The sequence below is a fragment of the Dendrobium catenatum genome, unplaced genomic scaffold (genome assembly GCF_001605985.2).
Source record: "Dendrobium catenatum unplaced genomic scaffold, ASM160598v2 fragScaff_scaffold_293, whole genome shotgun sequence".
In the NCBI taxonomy this organism is placed as follows: Eukaryota; Viridiplantae; Streptophyta; class Magnoliopsida; order Asparagales; family Orchidaceae; genus Dendrobium; species Dendrobium catenatum.
This window is the reverse complement of record NW_021318755.1, coordinates 38779-55287: the sequence shown is the minus strand read 5'-3', so window position 1 is coordinate 55287 and position 16509 is coordinate 38779. Positions and strand designations below refer to the sequence as shown.

Genomic DNA, 16509 nt, shown 5'->3' with positions numbered 1-16509 from the left:
TACTTGACAGTGGTCGCTTTCTACCTTAGCTTTTTTCAGTAGTATGTTCGTTGTTTTGTGCTGGTAGCTTTTTCTAACTGCAGTAGTCCACTACTTTACTTTAGCATTGTTGTGTTGTTTTTTACACGCTTCCAGTACTTTGGTCTACCTGCATTAGCTATATTTTTTTTTTCAACGTTGATTTAATTTATTTATGATGCAATGATTCTTGTTTGCTTGTTTGCAGGAAAGTGGTACTTACAGTTGTTCAGGGAGCTCACATATAGTTGCAGGAGACATTGTTGAGTGTTGAGAGTCTCAATTTGTGTTGTGGGGAGTTTTGTTTTATGGCTTGGGAGTTTTGTTTTAAGAGTTAGAGAGCAGTTGTTTGTTGGGTTTAAGTTGTATTGTTGTATATGTCAACTTAAGATATTTGATAAAAAAATAAATACTCACTAGTAAAAAAATTTAAGATAAAAATATTAAAAGAATCATTTTGGGGTCAACAATGGGTTCGCGAGCCAACCTGAACCTAGATTTTTTTACTCCGGTTCAAATCGATTGGCAAGTCGGGTCATTTATTTACACTCCTCACATGGACCACCATCTCAATAAATCACTCTCTCCCAAAGCGATCCTCCTCATGAAAGATCTCCAAGCTTTGCTACAAAAAGATGCCTATTTACGAGCTTCCGACCTCGCCCCCTTTTCAATCAATCAAAGGGTGACACGTGTATATGGAAGTTTGCGTACCATTGTACGGATATTTTATGTAGCGTTGTAAGAATTCTCATGGCGGCTCTTTGTAAATGCATGGTTGCTTTCACGATCTCCAACGACTTACAATCGTCGAAGGTGACAACCAAATATGTTGACCATATATTTATTGGCTACTATTATAATAATTCCACATTATGAGTTAGCGTACCATCGGAGGAAAAGCACCTTAACACTTTTTATGTAGAGAAACTCTGCATTCCCTCCAAACATTTTAAGGACAATAACCCCTTTGGCGCGAGTTCATAGATATCATAAATTTACTATGGAATCGTTGCTGCACAAATTCTTCCCAAATCAATAGCGAGTGTCATCTTGTTCATCTCCTTTCTATGGATACACAAGCTTCCTTAGAAGTTGACCCTGTTCCACCGCATCTTTCACAATGAAGGCATTCAAAGATGGTTACGCTCAATTCTCTTCCACAATGATGTGGACTAGCGGCATGGCAAATAAGATGCAGGTCATGAAACTTAAGTTCGTGTTCATGCATAACTCTATTGAGTGGTTTATGCCGACCTCCCCAATCTTGTTGCCAAAGAGTGAAGTGGTTATCCCTGCACTGAATGAGGGGACAAAGACAATGAACTTCCTCTTGGGAAAATCACTAATTTTGCAACAACACAGTGTTTTCTACAATAAGAATCCTGAACTAACCTTAGTTTTTTTTAAAGTTTGTTTTGGTCGCCCTAATATGTTTGTTTTCCTTGTAGATGGGATACCAAGTTGCAACTTCCCACTAAATCTGTAGTACTTGGGTGAAAACACTCCCTCAGGGGAAGAGGGAGGAGGTAAGAAGCGAGGAGGACCATCCTCGAGTCCAAAGAAGGCGGCAAGGAAGAAGACAAGGATCAAGGTGGAGACTAGTGCTCACCAGAAAGAGCCGACGAGAAAGAAGCCTGTGACAAGTACCAAGCCACTGAACCTTCAAAAGGGAAAGGGAATACCATAACCCCTATGGAGAATATGGCCAATGTACCTCCTTCAGCGACGCGTAGATGAATCATCATCGACGAGGAAGCAGCCAAGAAGAGGATCAACAAAAAAAAGCTATTCGCAAGATCAGACACTCATGTCGGGCAATGCTAAGCAAGTCATCTCTGAGGTCGTCAAAGAAGCAGACAAGAAAAAGGATTCAAGCTTCTCCACGAACCCTTCACATCCAAAGGAAGTGGCATTCTCAAAGCAAGAAGTCAATTCAGCTCACTTTCCTCGAAGGTGCTATGACTAAGAATGAATGGTCTTCTCAAGGTCACTAGAGGTGACTCTTAAGATATTCCTAGAGAATAAGCTGAGCTCGTACCAATGAAATCTATGGGAAACATCTAACATAACACCTTCACACTAGTTCATAGCCAGAGGAGAGCTACTGCAAGCATGGGATCCTTAAAGAAGGCCCGCATCACTATTAAAAGTTACCTAAAAGAGGAGAGGCTGGCATAATTTACCGTTGAGAAAAAGGGAGACAAATTGTGGGAGAGCTTCATTGAAAAGGAGGGCCCTAAATGCGGAGTTGGAGTCAACCCTAAAGGAGGTTGCACTTTAAGGCGAAGGAGCTCACGAAAGTGGAAGTCGCCAAGTTGCCAATTGAGGTTAAGGAGATTAAGGTTAAATACACAAGCAACTTGAAGTTCAGCAAGCACCCAGAGATACTTGGACTCAAGCATAAGGAGAGATCGATAGCTACTTGAGGAAGCTCGTCTCCAAGGGTAATCCGATGTTTGAGATCCCACTATCTTCTTAGATGTGGGCCTCAAATGATGAGGAGAACGATTGTGGGACTGCAACTAAAGATTAAGCCACTTTACTTATGTAATCTTCTTCATTCCCTTTTTTTTTTGGGAAAGAGGGGCGAGCCGACAAGGTAAATTTTAGATATCTCAATATTGAAATGAAATGAAAATACTTCTTACTCATCTTATTCTACTTTTATTTATATGCACATTTATTTGCTATAGACTTCTCTGAGTGTTGAACTCAACTCTTCCTATGACGATGATAGGCATATGATGTGATTGCACTAGCACTCGCCCAAAGATAACCAAAAAAACGTTTTAAGCCTTAAACTCAGCAGTAACTAAATAGTTAGATGACTTGGTTATAACTAAATAACACAACCTTAATGAACTAAATAACTTGGCCATAACTATTAACATCTATAAGCATGGTATAATAAAAAGCTCTCCTCTTAAGAGCTACATGTGGTAGCTTAGCAAACCAAAACTCAACACATAATAAACTCAGCAGACAATGACAAAGAGAGTTAAGTTTGGAGCGCCTGATACCAATAATAATAATAATTTTTCAAAATATGCTAAAGTATGGGACTCAAAGACTCGTGAGGAATTATATGTTTACAAAGTCGATGATTAATAAGTTGTTATACATGGGATAATCCCTAGGGGAATCAATTCGGGTCAACGAGTCGGGTTCGGGTCAAACTGGACTTGACCCGACCATAAATGGGTTGACAGTAACCCGACCAGATTTTGCAAACAAGTTAGGTTTGTCAACGAGGACCCAACCCGTTCGAGTTATCGGGTTAACCTGACATGACCTACGAGCCTGAGAACGAGATCTGGAGATCGAGATTCGAGCGCGGTTCGAGCGAGAGCGAGAGCTGTGTGCCTGCATGAGCTTGCAGCGTACCTATGAGGCTTCGAGCGCGGTGCGGCTCTGCGGTTCGACGTGAGAGCTAGGGAGAGACCGGTGACTAGCCCGACTGGGCGGCACGAATGCGACCACATGATGCACCAAGGGCTAAGGCGAGACTGCGGTTGCGACTACGGACATGGGGAGATAGCAACCGGTGCGGCTTCGCGGTTTGGAGTGAGGGGTACTAGGCTAGGGCGAAACTGCAGAGTGCCATGGCGGAATGGCGGATGCAACTACGCGAGGGCCTAGAAGCTGGTTGGCACTTGGTAGCCGGTCAATCCCAGGTCAACTTCGGGTTATCGGGTTGACCCAGACCCGACCCATTTTTTAAACGAGACAAAAATTGAAATTCGAACCAGACCCATTTGTTAAACAGGTCAACCCTAACCCGGATTTTCCGTTTCGATTCGGGTCAGGTTGTCAGGTCGTGTTAATAATTGACACTCCTAATAATCACTATATATAATGAGAAGAAAATATGAATAGACTTGCCATTTAGAACTCACTATTACGACGCATGGCAATTAAACATTAATAATTTTTCCTGCAATCAATAATGCAAGTTAATACGAAGTACAAGTCCTCAAATATGAAGTACTGCAGTCAGCAAGTGCACATGAATGACTTCTTATTTTTCACTCCTTTTCACCTCTTTTTTTAGGATTTCAAGCAAGGTTTTAAAAGGCGAAATCGGGAATCGATGCATTTTTTCTATGCGAGGCAAGGCGTAAGCCTCGAGGCGGATTGAGGCGTAAGCCTCAAAATGATTAAAATAAATTAATTTAAAATTATAAATAATGACAAAAAATAACAAAATATTATGTCAACTATGAATTTGAAGATTTTTTTTAAGATAATATTACTGGAATACAAGATTTAAAATAAACTCACTTAAAAATAAAACATCCCCTTAGGATCAAGACCCAAAGCAGGCTCATCATCACTTTGATTGTCTTCAAAAGAATCTTCATAATTAATGTCAAATTCATCCTCAAACTCTTCTTCATCTATAACTTTTTTTTCTTTATCTCCTATATCAGTTAATATTTCATTAGCTCTAAAATGAAACAATAGTAACATTCAAAATAATTCATTATATTTAAGAATACCTTTGAATTTTTTTGAAGCTTCAATCTCACTTTGTTTCTTTCTTTTATATACTTGGGTAGTTGCTTCATTGTCTTCTTCATTGATATGAGTTTTTCCTTCTGCTTCAACTTCAAAAACATCAGCATTCTTAGGTGTAACTCATTCATCATCAGATTGTAACTCATCAGCAAGCAAAAGGTCAATTTTATTCTCAATATTTCCTTGATTTTGCAATTTGAGATGTTTATCTTTCAGTTTTTTGTTAAACATAACATAAACTAATTTGTTCATTCGATCTGCCGCCAATCGATTTCTTCTCTTTGTATGAATTGGATTGAAGATACTCTAATTACGCTCGCATGCAGAAGCCGAACACGTTAGGCTATGAACTTTAACTGCAAAAGCTTTCAATTCAAGAACATCATCTCCAAACTGAGCCCACCAACGTTCTATATGAAGACAAACATAGTATTTTATGAATATTTGTTGAAGTAGAAGACTTAAACATAAATATTAATATTAAAATTATAAATACACAAACTATAAACATACCAGGAGATCGTATTTTGTAGCATGCTTGTGCTGCTCTAAATTCAAACATTCTCTTCTTCAAATGAAAATCCTCAAGTTGATCATTCACTTTGAGGTAGTCTTCTTTAGAAATGAGTCTACCCATACATGCATACAAACCAGTTTTCACCTCTTTGTCAATATGAAAATCCTTATCATAATGAAATTGAGGGTTTAAATAGTGCGCATTAGCATGTAAGTGTTGGTGTAATTGTCGATTCCACTTTTCATTTATAATATCTCATATTTCTTTGTAGGCACTTTCTTGACCTCCCAATTCTTTTGCAATGTTTTCTTTAGCCCTATTCATTGCTTCATAAATAAATCTCATAGCCGGGGCCCTCTCACCATAAACCATTCTAAGCACCTTTACTAATGGTCCTGTTGTCTTCAAAGCATAATTTGTACTGCGTCAAAATGAATCGTCTTTCATAACAATCTTTTTAATTTATTTTCCTTCTTGTTTTTTGGCCCATGAACTTTTATCCCACTCTTCAGAAGCAAATATTGCTTCCAAAGGTTGTCTTAACTCCTTGAATCTCTGCAATGTTAAATATGTAGTAGTAAATCTTGTAACAGCAGGTCTAATAATTTCCTTATCAGTGAATTTTCTATCTTGTACAAAGCTTGAAGCATCTACTAATTTGAGAAAAACTATTCTATATGGATTGTTGATCAAGAAATTAATGATACTTCTGTGTCGAATATCTGACCAACCATCTGACATTATTGTCACTCATGTCTCAATCCAAGTCTTCTTAATATCATCCACCATTTTTGAAGTTGTCTTAACCTCCTCATTCAGCATCCAAGTCCTCAGCTCATACATGCTTAGAAGTTGTAGTCCTCTTCCAAAGCTTCCAACGGATCGTAACATATTGATCCATGATGGACTCCTAACAACATTAAATGGAATCTCATTTTCATAAATGAATCTAGCGATATCCAAACAAACTCTGTTCCTGAGTTCTTTTGTAGCTGTTAGAGGCTGAGGATCCTGAGTATTTATATTATCCTCGTCATCAATATTTATCATAAATCTATCCATAGGACGTCCAGTGCCTCAGTTAGAAGAAACTAGATGGCTTCCACTACTGGAACTTTCATGTTGTGATCCATAATAAGAAGAGTTTCTTATCATCTCTTCCATATTTCTTTGTGTGACCTCCTTTGTGGTGACAAATTTCTTTAAATAATATGTACAGTCCTTTTTCACCTCATCAGGTACTTTTGCACATTGTCCCACATTGACATGAGTGCAGGCTAGATGATCCTTCAACCTCTTGATGCCACCAGTTATGCGTTTCTCACAGAAATTATATTTCATATAAACATACCTCTTCTTTGCACCTTCACCTGACACTTCAACTTGAGTTACATATTTTCATGCAGGATCTTTCCTTCTTGTGCCACTAGTCACGCTAATAATTCATAAAAATAAATAATCAACATCAAATATGACAGATTTTAATAATTATTTGTACTACCAATAATAAGACAACATGAATACAACAATATACTGGTCTGTTGGGGGTCCAAGGGGGCAATGCCCCCTGGCGGGGTTCAATTACAATAAATCCTAATCTAAGCTGTCTTGAAGTCTTCAGCAGTCTGGAGTATGATTTTCCTGAAACGTTAATACACACAAACAACACATACAAAATTTCCAATATAGGTTAGGAAAAATAGTAATCAACACAATAAGATTTTGTAATCATTAAAAACACACATGATATAAAAACATAGTTTTTAAAACTAAGTTGCAACACCTTCTACTTGATCTCTATTGTAGCCACTTGTATCTTCTTCAAATTGAAGAGATAGCGCAATTTGACCGGAAGACGATGGCACAACTTTGAAATGTTCAACAATAGTGGCCAATGATTTAAATTTACTGATTTGGGAGCTAATTTGAATTCAATTTGACTTATTTTGAGTCTAATTGGACCTGATCTGAGTTAGATTTCACCTGATTAGGCTCGATTTGATTTAATTTGAGTTCAATTAAACACAATTTCAGGCTAATTGAGTTTGATCGAGTTAATTTTATAAATTTGGACTCAAATCGATGCTGATTTAAGTTGAATTGGTTTCAACAGGGCTCAATTGAGTTGATCTAATTCAAGTGACTCCGATCGTATCTGATTCGACTCGAATCGACATGAAAATTATATCAGCAACACCATAGTCTCGTCAAGGCATCCTAAATCATCTTTGTCAACCTCTCCATCTCCATGGGTCATAGTGAGTAGAAGAATTCAAGTTCTCCATGTCAACAAACAGTTCGAGTTTAGGTTGTTCGTTAAGTTGTGCATGTCTTCTAGTAACTGCATCAATTCATGCTCGCTGTACTATCTATTTTATCTATGGGTGATACTAGACCTTATTAGTAAGCAAGCCTAAGAGATTATGACCCGAGAACCTATCAAAGGAATATTATATGATAGGTACTTCTCTAGTTCAGAAGTACCACTAGATATTGCTAAAATATCCAAAATATCTCTATCCACTCTTTATTTATAGGAAACTAGAGCTACAGGAAATGCTACATCAAAAAAAGTTAACAACAACATCAATCCTTTTATCTCCCTACATGGGATCAGCTACATGAATCTTTTTTTTCTATTGTGTCCCGTTAAGAGTTAAATTCTCATTTAGATCTAATAAAGAGTAAAAAGTATAATAATTAAAGACCCTTAATATGGGCTTCCCTTGATACATGTCAGGCTTTAGCTGGCTTAGTGAATGACTATCTCTTATTTTTTTATCCCTCTATTTCAGGATGAGTTCCCTTCTCCCAAGAGCATACTGGCGAATAAACATGGTTGAGCTTGCTAGTGAGGGCCAAAATAAGAAAACTGCGGTTGAACACTCTGAAGTCTTGGACGACCACTTTGATGGGGTTCTGAATTACTTTAATGTAGGAGACAAGTCTATTAATGTAACAAGGGTAGCAGACTCCATGGTCAGTCGATTGTGACGATATGAGTTAGAACCCTCATAGAAAGATCCTTAAATATAGCTTATATGATGACTATTGTTAATGATGTTCCACCCTAGGCAGCAGTGAGTGGCTTCAATGGGTGCTCTCGCCGAGGGGCGAGTCCCGATTTGAGTGGTCCATGAGAACCCTTAGCTTTCTTGTAGGAGGAAACTCCTCTCCATCTATTTTACCATATTGTAGATTGGTGACCTTTAGATGGCTTGTCATTTGCCGAGGCCCAACAGATACAAGTTCACTTGTTATGACCTATTAGCTACTTATTAAATACCTGAAAAGACATAATCGAGTGTACAAAACACTCCCTTGATCATGTATTAGTGGGAACTCCATACACTAGATTTATCAAGCTCCACATCTTTCTCACCTTCACTTCAAATTATTATGGGACTTGAAGACTTTAGAAAATATTCAATAATTATGTATTATATACTGAATCCCATCTAACCAAGTTATGTTATCTAAACTTGTATGAAATTGTATGAACGTTTTATAGATTTCCGTATGGTGACCATTTTTTATTATAAAAAAATAACATAGCAAAAAAAAAGTAAGCACACAAATTCATACTCAAAAAACAAATTCCTAAATTTGGGAAATTAAAAGTTGTTTTCTGGGTCAAAATTTTCCTCTTTTTATTAAACAAAAAATAACAAAAATGTTAAATCAATTGCAAATATGTTCACATCAAATTAAAGGGTTGAAAAAAAAAATAATTAAGCTAACATATTACCTTGGCTCTCTTAAAAAGATCTCGAATTCGAGCAGAACCAACACCAACCAAAACTTCAACAAACTCGGAGCCAGCCATTTGATAAAATGGTACACCAGCTTCACCAGCAATAGCTTTTGCAACTAGAGTCTAGAAAAGTTAAGAGTTTAATAGGTTAGAAGAGAAAGACCACCTCAAAAAACACACCTTCTAAATATCATATACCTTGCCACATCCAGGAGGGCCTTCCAATAGGACTCCGTGAGGAGGCTTGATTCCCATCTTATCAAACAATTCTGGATTCTTTAGATACCTAACCAGCTGGCCAAATGATAAAACACCAGTTAAAAGAAACATGAATTTTATTTGGTTCAACGGACATGAAAATCATAATCAGCTTTTCTGTTTTAAAAGATGTTTCGATTAGCTCAAAAGATAAATTGCTTTGGTCAAAGTTGTTTTTAGCATGAGTTAAACAAGATTTTGTTGTCTTCCTGAAATCAATTAGCATATAACTTACCAGTATTTCTTCATTCGAGGAGTTTGATCGGGAAATAAAATAAAGTGGACAAGTAATATGGGAAATTCTAAAGAAACTGGAACAGATATAGTCTAAATGGTCGGATTCCATAATGTCTAACCTCCTGTAGTTCCTCCACTGCTTCATCAATACCTGCTACATCATTGAATGTTACTCCTGTTGAGCCCTAATATACCAAGACAAATGAGCACGTCAAAGCATAAAATTCCTGGGTCTTGCATCCATCTTTATAGCAGAAGGATGATAAAGTTGAAAATATTCAAAACAGAAGTAGCTGGTAGGATGGGCAGCCTTTCTAACATACATCAACTCGAGCTTGTGGTTTAGACTGGCCAAATTCTATGCCTTGCCAAATATCCTGAACGAAGAATGTGTGCAACATAATAAAGGTTTAAAAGCTACACACTACCATACAGCAATGAACAACTCATATAAAGTCACAAGTAAATTCAAAGAATTTAATAAAAAAGAGAAGAGTACCCATTTCCTGAAGTTCTTTGGCCTCCTAGATAGAGTGAAACGAACAAGTAGGACCATAGTTACAAAGACCAACAAGATTGGTTTAAGCACCTCAAGGCTAGCAGAAACACCACCAAAAGTATATAATTCATATATTTTTGAAAGAAAACCTCCATCACTGTACATATCAATGATATATTCCCATATACATTCAGCAATATTGGAAAAAATACCAAGTGCAAGCATGAGAAATGGTCTGACTAAAGGCCAAAGAACATAAACTGTAGCAGCATAAAAAAAACTGGTCACTGCAAAGGCAGCAGATGCCATGAAACCTGCAATTACTACAGCAAAGGCAGCCATTAAGGCTGTTACCATCCCAAACTCAACCATAATTCTGCAAGATATGGAAGAAGCCACAGGATGAGGATATTCTTCTATTTTGCCCACATAAGACTGCATCATAAAATCAGATATTAAAAAACATAAATTTGAGTTACTATTCCAAAAATTAAAAAGACACCAAAGAATAGGCAGTCGGGGAGGGAATTCCAAGAAAACGAAGCATGTTTATTACTCATTCCAATGTATTTTAGTCATAAGTGATTGTATTTACAAATTTTCAAAGTACGCACATCTCTTGAAGAACTCCTTAACCTGATAATAGTAGTAAATTCTTGCAGACTAGAACTATGGCGTTACGAGTAAACCCTAGACACTGCAGAGATTATCAATGGCAGCTGAATCCAAAGTAGCTCATGAGTGTAGGAAACTGTAGAGATCATCCATCGTGGATGATTCAGTGTTCAGCATGCGTGCAATGCACATAAGAGAGACATTCAACCAAGTTATATCATATATTTCTTTTATAGTCACTGCGAAAGATTGTTAGGAAGTAGACACGAGCATTTCTAAGCCCGTGCAATTTAGATAAAAAAAGCCGTAGAGGAGAAAAATATTAAAACGAATATTCAAAACATACTTTTATCACTTCTATGTCCTTCTTCAAGAAAATGGATCTGCTAGCAAACCACTATATTTGAGCCATAACTAATCTATCAAAGAAATTTGCATTTTTTTCATATCAAACCTCAGTAGATGATGCAAAACAAACAAAGCATCTTTAAATTGGAAAATATCAACCAGAGCCAAAAATCTGATATAACTAATAGAAATAGCTTACCATCATTTGCTTCTCTATCTCATACTGTGCACCTTTGTACTCCGCCAAGACCGCCTGTGCCTGAGTCGCACTTAACCTAATGGCCCTGACATCATGGGAAAGAAGATAGAACAACAAGGAACATAGCAAAAGAAAACTTTGGGAAAGCAGGAAACGATAGTTAGAAAGTTTACCATCTTGTCTTCTGTAAGTTTTTATCTCCAGGTATTTCAATGAGGACAACAATGAAATCTGTATAACCAACACCAGGAGCACCAACCATGGATTTTGATGTCAACTGCTTGATCTTACCAGCCGTGAGATGTTTCTGGAAATCCTCAAAGCTCATCAAGGGAAGCTCGCGCATGTCCCGCTCAAACTCCTCCTCCTCCGACAAGTTCTCCCTAAACACCTCCTCGGGAACGTAAAGCTTACCCTTGAACTCCCTGAGAATGTCCTTGAGATGAACCGGGCTGTCAGCTTGGGTTACATACTCCCCAGTGCCTTCGTGTCCAATCTTCCCACTAGCCCCGTAAGAATCACCCAGCAAGCGCTTAACCAGCTGAAGAACTCTCAAGCCAGAAGGTTTCCGAGATCCCTGCTTGTCCCTTAGAGTGAGGAATCTCTCACCGAAGAGGAACCTCGGCTCGACCTGGGTGGGGTTTTCTTTCAAAACCTTGGATATAAACTCATCCTCGCCACCACCGGTGGCTGTGGCGGCCGTAACGTAGGAGCCGCGTAGAGGAGCAGCGGATAGGAGTTTCGACCTAAACAGAAGAGAATTGGATCGTAGCCTTGTGAAATTAGAAGCTGGAATGGATCTCGGGAAGTGGTGGATCCTAGATGAGCACAGAAGGCTTCCTTCGCTCATGGATGCGGGGAGCATAGCGGGAGAAGCACGAGAGGATGGCTGTACCTGGATATAATGACTACGAGTTTATTGATAAATATATGGTTTGGAAGTATTGGTGCGTAGTCTCTCGAATTAGAGTAAAATTTTGAATCATTTGAAATGAAATTTTTAGTTTAAGTTTTTTTGTACTTCAAAATTTTAAAATTGGCTGATTGTTAAATTTGCTCTAAATTATATATTATTATCTTTCTAAGCTATTAGGAATGTAAACGAATTGAGGGAGTATTTATCGTATCAAACTAAGTGCATTTAAATCTTAGTTAGCTTGAACTCAATTACTTGCCGCGAGCTCAGCTCGTTTATAATTTAACAAGTTCAAATTCGACTTAATTGCTTGAGCTAAACATTTTTTGTTGAGCTTGCTTAAATAATTTTAAATAAAAATTTTCAATTTTTTTCTAGAAGCTCTACGTATAACTCATAATTAAAATTTATTTTCAATTATAATAAATAACCTAACTAGTCATAATATGTACTAAACTTTCGCTTTTGATTTTTAAATAAAAAAAATTTCAAGTTATACAAGAAATAAATATATGAGCTTAAATTGACTCTCCAATTATCATGTGTATTTTTTATGTAGCTAAGCATAAAATAAAATTTTGAACAAGCTTTGAATATCAAACTGAAAAGGAAGAGGAAGGAAGAGGAGAAACCAATGGTGAAGAAGGGCAAGAAGAAATTTTAAAGAGTTTTTTGGGTGGACTCAACTTCAGACCCATCAGATACTGAAAAGGAAGAGGAAGTCACCAATATATGCTTGATGGTCGATAATCTTGATCAGTCAGATCAATAAGAGGTATGTGACTTGACTTATGATGAATTTTTAGAAGTCTCTGAAAGTATATATGTTACATATAGGAAGTTAAAGAAAATGCATGCTAGTCTAAACTTAGAGTTATAAGAACTGCAAAGAGAATAAGAGATCCTTAGGAAAGATCATGCTTTAATTGATAATAACCACATGAAATTACTTGATGAGTTTGACGATTTGAATAAGAACCATGAAAATTTAAAATCATCCTATGCAGAACTTGAAAAAGAATTTAAAGATTTTAAGGATGAATCTGAGAGCAAAAATTATCGGATAAATTATACAAATCGTATATTGAAAGATATGAATACCTTTTACAAATTGAAGATAAAAGCTCTCGAGGATAATAGGATACCCCCAACTCTTAAAGATTTTATAAATTCTATTTTATATCCAAATTTTTTAAAACTCAGCATGAAACATAACAATTATAGAAATTTGAGAAATCCATTTCTTAGAGTTAAATGTTTTAATTGTGGCATGTTTGGACACATGGCACACACCTATACTTTGGATAGAAAAACTCACTTGGTGTGGAAGCCTAAGATGCATAAAAATAGACATATCATACATGCATTTGCTTATAATTTGCAAAAAGGTGAACCCAAACTTGTTTGGGTTCCCAAGTCTAACGTTTGATGATTTTGTATGATCGCTCTCACACAAGGCCTCGTGAGAGCATATGGTACCTGAACAGCAGTTGTTTAAAGCATATGATTGGAGATACTGCATAATTCATATCGCTAGAAGCCAAGAGTGAGGGCAGAAATACACTTGGAGATAACACCACAAGGAAGGTGGTTGGGTCAAGTATGATTAGAAATCTGAAAAACTTTTTTATTGAGAATGTACTACTTGTAGAAGGCTTAAAGCATAATCTGTTAAATATTAGCCTACTATGTGATAAATGATAATGTGTTAAATTTTTTCCTACTAGCTGTATATTAAGCCTAAATGGTAATGATATTTTGCATGGTATACATGTAAATAATATCTATATACTAGATTTGAATTGTATCAAAACTATAATGCATTTTGTTTAAAAACTATGTCTGATGAGTCATGGCTTTGGCATAGGAGACTTTGTTACTCTAGCAAGAAAAACCTTAGAAGGATTACCCAAAAGAACTTAGTGAGAGATATACCAAAATTAGACTTTACTAAGGATCACCTTTGCGATGCATGTCAATTAGGAAAACAGGTGAAGTCCACTTTTTAGTCTAATAAGGATCTTAGAACTAGTAAACCATTTGAGATTTTACATATGGATCTTTTTGGACCAATTGGAACTATAAGTCTATGAGAGAAGGTATACGGATTTATAATTGTGGATGATTTTTCTAGATTCACATGGGTTAAATTTTTATATCATAAGAGTGAATCATTTGATGAATTTAGAAATTTTTTAACTTGGATTCAAAGAAAACTAGGATGCAAGATTTTCATAATTCAAAGTGATCATTGATGAGAATTTAAAAATAAAAAATTTGAGGATTTTTGTAAGGAGAAGTGATTGATCATAATTTTTCTGCACCTAGAACCCCTTAGCAGAATGGGATAGTTGAAAGAAAAAATATAATATTAATAGAAGCCGCTCGAGCCATGTTGGCAGAATATTTACTTCCTAAATATTTTTGGGCTGAGGCGGTTAGCACGCATATTATGTTCTGAATATGGTGAATTTTAGATCAAACTTAAATAAAACACCCTATGAGTTACTAAAGGGAAGAACACCAAATTTGTCATATTTAAATATTTTTTGATGTAAGGTGTTCATATATAACAGTGAAAAATCTGTCTTAGAAAAATTTGATCCAAAATCAGATGAAAGAATTTTTATAGGATACTCAAGTCTTGGAAAATCTTATAGAGTAATCAATAAAAGAACTTCGATAATTGCGGAGACCACACATATTGTATTTGATGAATCTCGAATTTTGGTAGAGCTGATTATTGAAGAGGATGAGATAGAGATTAACTCCCAAAAGATCGAGAAAATAAATTTGGATGAAAATTTAAAGATAGAAAACTTAATGCCTAGAGATTTGAGATTTTCTAAAAACCACCCAAATGAATTGATTATAGGTAAACTTAGTGAGGGTGTTAAGACTAGGCGTGGACTGGACAAAGAAGTCAATCATTCATCCTTTATTTCAATGATAGAACCCAAAAATATTGATCAAGCACTTTGGATGAATTTTGGATATTGGCTATATAAGAAGAATTAAATTAATTTGTAAGAAATAAAGTTTGTGAATTAACTGCAAGGCCAAAGGATTAAAATATAGTTGGAACTAAGTTGGTATTTAAGAATAAAATAAATAACTCATGATTAGTTATTAGAAATAAGGCAAGATTGGTGGCTAAGGGGTATAATCAGATTGAAGGGATTAATTTTGAGGAGACTTTTTCTCCAATTGCTAGACTTAAAGCAATTAAGATTTTGTTAGTCTTTGCCTATTTTAGAGGATTTAAATTATATCAAATGAATATTAAAAGTGTTTTTTAAATGGGGTGATTCAAGAGGATGTTTATGTGGAACAACCTCTAGGCTTTGAAAATTCTAAACATCTAAATCATGTTTTCAAATTGAAAAATGCATTATACGGATTGAAACAAGCACCTAGGGCTTGGTATGAGAGGTTGAGCACCTTCCTACTTGAGAGATCTTTTGAAAAAGGAAGTGTGGACACAACTCTCTTTTTGAAGAAATTAGGAGATGATATACTCATTGTATAAATTTATATTGATGATATCATCTTTGGATATACAACTAAAAATTTTTGTGATAATTTTTCAAAAATAAAGAGTAGTGAATTTGAGATGAGTCTAATGGGAGATTTGAGTTTCTTTTTAGGCTTTAGCATTAAGCAAATTGAGGAGGGTATATTTCTTAATAAGTCAAAATATATTAAGGACATTCTCAAAAAGTATGAAATGGATAATGCTAAACCTGTTAGTACACCTATGAGTTTCTCTGTTCAGTTGGATAAGGACCCTAAGGGAAAATATGTTGATCAAAAGAAATTTAGGGGAATAATTAGATCTTTGCTTTACTTGACAGCTAGCCGACCAGATATCATGTTTACGATTTATTTATGTGCTAGATTTCAATCAGATCCAAAAGAATCACATTTGACAGCAGTGAAAAGCATTTTAAGATATCTCTTGAAAATTGAGAACTTAGGAATTTGGTATCCTAAGTTTAGCTCTTCATTTGAAATAATTGGATATTCAGATTCAAACTTTACAAGTTGTAGGGTTGATAGAAAGAGCACTTCTGGAACATATCAATTTATTAGAAATTCTTTAGTATCTTGGTCCAGTAGAAAATAGAATTTCGTAGCCCTATTTACTACTGAAGCTGAATACAAAGCCTTAGAAAATTGTGCGGCACAAGTATTTTAGTTGAAATAATAGTTGATTGATTTAGGATTAATAATAGGCACTATTACCATTTATTGTGATAACACTAGTACCATTTGTATTTCTAAAAATCCTATTCAACATTCAAGAACCAAACATATAGACACCAGGCATCATTTCATAAGGGATCATGTAACAAAAGGTGAAATTGAACCCAATCATTGTTCAACTTAAAATCAACTTACAGACATTTTTTACAAAACCACTAGCCTTTGATACCTTTAGTACATTAAGAACAAGGCTTGAAATGATTGATTTAAATGCTTAAATAAAGATTTTTGTAACATTGATATGTGTTTTGTTAGTGTGCGTTTTGGTTTTGTGATTTTTCTGTATGTATTTTTTTATTTTTGTTCATGTTTGCTTTTGTAATCTCTGTTAAGATAGTTGCTATTTGCATGCTTTACATTT

The 16509-nt window shown here is 35.8% G+C and overlaps 1 protein-coding gene across 1 annotated transcript in view; it reads right to left on the bottom strand.

The window, feature by feature from the left end:
• LOC110099163 (probable inactive ATP-dependent zinc metalloprotease FTSHI 1, chloroplastic) overlaps nucleotides 1-11883 on the bottom strand; it is an 84596-nt gene extending 72713 nt beyond the window's left edge. The window contains exons 1-7 of the mRNA XM_028693477.1: nucleotides 11140-11883; nucleotides 10967-11051; nucleotides 9805-10239; nucleotides 9629-9682; nucleotides 9425-9490; nucleotides 9009-9104; nucleotides 8805-8933 (exon numbers count right to left, since the gene is read on the bottom strand). Coding sequence (XP_028549310.1) covers nucleotides 8805-8933; nucleotides 9009-9104; nucleotides 9425-9490; nucleotides 9629-9682; nucleotides 9805-10239; nucleotides 10967-11051; nucleotides 11140-11831 — 1557 coding nt within the window. The 5' untranslated portion in view covers nucleotides 11832-11883. The remainder of the gene's footprint in view (nucleotides 1-8804; nucleotides 8934-9008; nucleotides 9105-9424; nucleotides 9491-9628; nucleotides 9683-9804; nucleotides 10240-10966; nucleotides 11052-11139) is intronic.
• Nucleotides 11884-16509: the final 4626 nt, after the last annotated feature.